Here is a 4,509-nt window from a genome sequence, read left to right on the forward strand (position 1 = left end):
AATCATGGATATGTCATATTATCCACATGAATCTCTTTTGAAATGCAAATTGTCTATCTTATCAGTTTATTATTTAGTGTGTGTTTCACATTTTAATAGTAGTATTAAGAGTTTCTTAAAAGCCGTCTTTAACTTATTATTAATAATAAGTGGTTTAAAACAAAAGAACAATAATAACATCAATTTATAAATTATATAACGTTAACAACAAATAAATTGTATTTTAAATGAACATTATTATTGAAATTAGAAAATAATCGTATAAGTAAAATTTTTAATTAATCAAACATAAATATTGTTAAAAATAATATTAAATAGGTAATTATATTTGAGTTTATTAATGAAGAATGTGGATTGATGTGAATGAATAATATTGTTCAAAATATTATGTCAAAGTTAATGTTAATAATCTAACCATTTTAAAGATATATTTTTCAATATTTTAACAATATATTTTTAATCTACTCTGCACAACGCGCGGAAATTCGTCTAGTTTTAATATAAAATCCGAACTTTTTCTTCCCGATGACCCTTTGTGATATTCGATTAGTAACGGCGGGTTTGAAAATCACGGATCCGGGTATCAAACCGATGAATCATTATATTATACCCGGCTAGGCTTTTGGATACGTGTTGTGAACGTATTAGATACTGTACTGAATTGCCAAAAAGCCCAGTTTACAGCCCAATTTTGGCCATGTGATAGTCTTCATTTACGGTTTACGTAGCTGAATCTGGTTCTTCACTCTCCCTTCACCTTCACCTATTTCTCCCCCCTCTCGAACCCTAATCCCTCTTCTTTCTCTCTTTAATCCATAAATTAATCAATTAACTGTTCCCTCGTCATGACATTGTTCAGTAATTCCCCCTTTCTGTTTCCTCATTCATTCTGCGTACCTCCATATACATTGTGAGCGGTTAATTTGATCTCCATTCCGAAAGAGAGAGACGAGGAGGAGAAAAGGGTCCTTTTCAATCGCTAAACAAGTCGAGGGTGTGTTCAATAATTTCTTGATTCTCTATAAAAACATGGAAAATCCTTTATTTCTTATGTCGAATTTTCAATTTGATACGTGATTAAGCAAGCTATGGGCTTATTGACAAATAAACGTGTGTTTCAATTGTTTGAGAAGACATGGCTTTTGATTGACTTCGTTTGTGGGTCAAAGTAAAATTTGAATACGAATCGAGTCATCATTTACTCTTTTGTGGATTTATTGAGACGATCAGTATCTAGTTCCACTTATTTTGTGGGTAATCTTGATTTTTAGATGTAGTTTGGATTGAAAGTTGAAACAGTTAATCTGTTGACTTTATGAATGTGCTGTTCGTTAGTTAGCGGATTATTGATCTTCTATTTGACCAAGATATAGAAATTTAATGCTGTGGAAATTGTTTGCTTTCTTTTGGTAGCACAAAGAACAGCTTTCTTACTACTTTTTTTTTTGTGATATAGCTGTATTTCTCTTTTTAAGTTAGATGCAGGTTATACTTATGTGTTGGGTGGGGTTTAATTCAATCAAATTAAAATAAAAATGCAGTGGAAGCAAACAGTTTTCTTGAATCTACTTTATATTGTTAGTATATTTGAATCTAATTTGGATTATCTTTGTGTAATCTTGAAGGTTGAAATGACTTTGGCAATAATCCAACAGTATCCTCATCAAGATAATGAATCTCAACTCTCAATACTTGTTTGACAAGGCGGATATAGTCCCTAAAGTTGGATGTTTTTCACCTCGGTTTCATGTGTGTCTGACAACATAGGTAAGGCCTTAACTGCTGTCTGGATGAAGTACAATGTTGAAAATTTAGAAGTACAATGTTGTAATAGAAAGAAATTAGTAGGATGCTATTATAGTTATACACAAATGGATGGAAGTATGTTACTATTTCTTACATTTAGCCCTTAAAAATATAAGTAAAAGTTCGTAACTATTTGGATGTGTTGTTGTTTATAGGTCTAGCTCAATGCTGCTCATGGAACTACCATTCATAAGACCAAATATGATTTTATAAAAAAGAATTAAAAAAATGGCGTTTCATTCGGAACAAGATTCGGCGGATGATTACCTTTTCAAGATTGTTTTACTTGGTGACTCGGGTGTTGGAAAGTCAAACTTGCTTGCAAGATTTGCAAGGAACGAGTTTTTTGCAAACTCAAAGTCAACAATAGGAGTAGAATTTCAAACTCAAAAGATGGAAATTAATGGGAAAGAAGTGAAAGCACAAATATGGGATACAGCTGGTCAAGAACGTTTTAGGGCGGTTACATCTGCGTATTATAGAGGCGCGGTTGGTGCTCTTTTGGTGTATGACATCACCAGACGCCAGACGTTTGATAGCATTTCTAGATGGCTTCACGAACTTCATAGTGAGTTTCATCACCAAAATAGCAATCTACTTTCGTTTATTTCTTTATCATAGCATCTTGCTTTTGTGTCTTTCTAGCGTAAATGCAAAAATAGCAATGTACTTTGGTTCATTTCTTACTATTACAACATTGTACATTGAAAAAAAAATATACCCAAGATAGAATAAAAAAATGTTATAGTTTAGAATGCTTTAATTGGAATTAGAATGCTTTGATACATAAGTATAAGAAAGTACAATATCTTGCAATTTGCGCTTATTTCTATTAAGACATTGTATTCTGAAAAATCTACCAAAATATAGCATTGTGCTTGCGATGGTTTTTCTTATTAGAACATATTACTTTGAAAATAGCAATGTACTTTTGTTTATTATAGCATCCTACTTTTATATCTTTCTAGGGGTAAACGTAAAAAGTAGCAATGTACTTTAGTTGATTTATTTATTATGGCATGTTACATTTGTTTTTAGTTCTATTACAACACTACACTTTGAAAGTTTTACTCATTGCTTTAATTAATAAAATGGAAGTATGTTGTAGTTGGGTAAGTTTTTTTAAAGTACCATGCCTTAATACGAAAAAAGTTAATAGAAAGAAATGAAAACAGGATGCTACAATAAACAAACAAAAGAAAGTACATTGCTATTTATTGCATTTCATCTTTTCAAAATCGATGATGATATTTTTTTGTGTTGAATTTCTGATGGGTTATTTACAACTTGTTGAACAGCACATTGTGATATGAATGTGATTACAATCCTTGTTGGCAACAAAAAGGATCTCAAAGATGCCAGAGAAGTTTCAACAGCCGATGGGAAGTCATTAGCAGAAACCGAAAGTTTATTTTTCATGGAAACATCGGCTCTTGATTCCTCGAATGTAAATGCTGCTTTTGAGACAATTGTTAAAGAGATTTACAATATATTAAGCAAGAAAGTAATGCAGTCTCAAGAATTGAAGAAAGATTCTTCTATTGGTAGTGGAAAAGGGAAGACTGTTGTTTTAGAGACGAATAAAGATGCAAACAAAGAAGAGAAGAAAGAGGAGGAGGCTAAAAAGGGTGGTGGTGGTGGTTGGTGTTGTTCGTCTTAGATTAAAATTGTTACTTTGTGTAATTGTGGTAGGAATTGTAAATTACTTGAAATGGAAGAAAAAGGTTTAGAGCATTTTGTTGTGTTATTGTTTTTCCGATTTAGAGTTTTTTGGTTGATTTTCGTACATGAGATTGGGCTGGAATGAACAAACTTTTTATGGTAATTTTTGATAGTGATGATGGAGAGAGTATTTACGTCTTTTGCATAAACAAAGATTGAGGATGAGTCTTTTCTTATATAGTTTATCTTTTTGGATGGTATAAAAACTTATAGTTATTACTTATTATTATTGAATCAATTGGAGTCTTTGTCTAATTTTTGTTTAATGTTTTATCATGTCAAATTAGATATTCATGATAAAGGTGAAATCTATCTTTTATATCTGTTTCATATGCTATGTTAGGGTTACATCAGATTTTTCTCTCCATCCCCTCCATCCCTTTGATGTCCAAATCTAAACTTTGCAAGTTGTCATCTTTACCATCCATCACAAACGTTTTTTAATTAAAGAACTAAGAGCATCTCCAATTGTTACACCATCTTATAACTTTAAATAAATATCAATTCTTTATTTCATTAATATTGACCTCAAAATAATTGATCACTCCAATGGTTAATATATATGGTAAATATTTTTTTCAATTTGTTTTTTCTTAAATCTAATCCTATTTCTTGAATATGACAGTACCAAACAGCTCGTTAGAGACCTTGGGAAAGTTTTATCAAATTAGGGTTTGTAAGGGTTTCGTTATATCAACATACAATGTCATGTACATGCTGATCGTGATTAAGATGTTATTGAGGAAGACGATATCAATTACATGAGCTCCAATTTTGGTTCTAAAATGGTAGAGCCTTCTGTAATTTCGAATGATATCGATATGTATATGACTATGATAAGTTTCTTCCTCTCCAAGAGGTCAACACTCACCATATTGTCCCTAAGATAAGTGTTTAAAGCTGATTGTGATGTACATATTTGCGATCTCGTAGCATATGCTACATTTCTCTATTTCGAACATGTATGATTAAATGTGAGCT

At 31.4% G+C, this 4,509-nt stretch overlaps 1 protein-coding gene across 1 annotated transcript; it reads left to right on the forward strand.

Annotated features, from left to right (window-relative positions):
• The first annotated feature begins 713 nt into the window (after positions 1 to 713).
• On the forward strand, positions 714 to 3,631 carry LOC145050578 (ras-related protein RABA5a-like). Its single transcript, XM_078998807.1, has 4 exons — positions 714 to 994; positions 1,626 to 1,767; positions 1,962 to 2,374; positions 3,105 to 3,631. Exons 3-4 carry the CDS (start codon positions 2,035 to 2,037, stop codon positions 3,464 to 3,466), a joined length of 702 nt encoding a protein of 233 aa, XP_078854933.1. The 5' UTR covers positions 714 to 994; positions 1,626 to 1,767; positions 1,962 to 2,034; the 3' UTR covers positions 3,467 to 3,631.
• The last annotated feature ends 878 nt before the right edge of the window (positions 3,632 to 4,509 follow it).

This window comes from Lactuca serriola, chromosome 1, assembly GCF_051521515.1.
Source record: "Lactuca serriola cultivar US96UC23 chromosome 1, Lser_US96UC23_V15, whole genome shotgun sequence".
Lineage (NCBI taxonomy): Eukaryota > Viridiplantae > Streptophyta > Magnoliopsida > Asterales > Asteraceae > Lactuca > Lactuca serriola.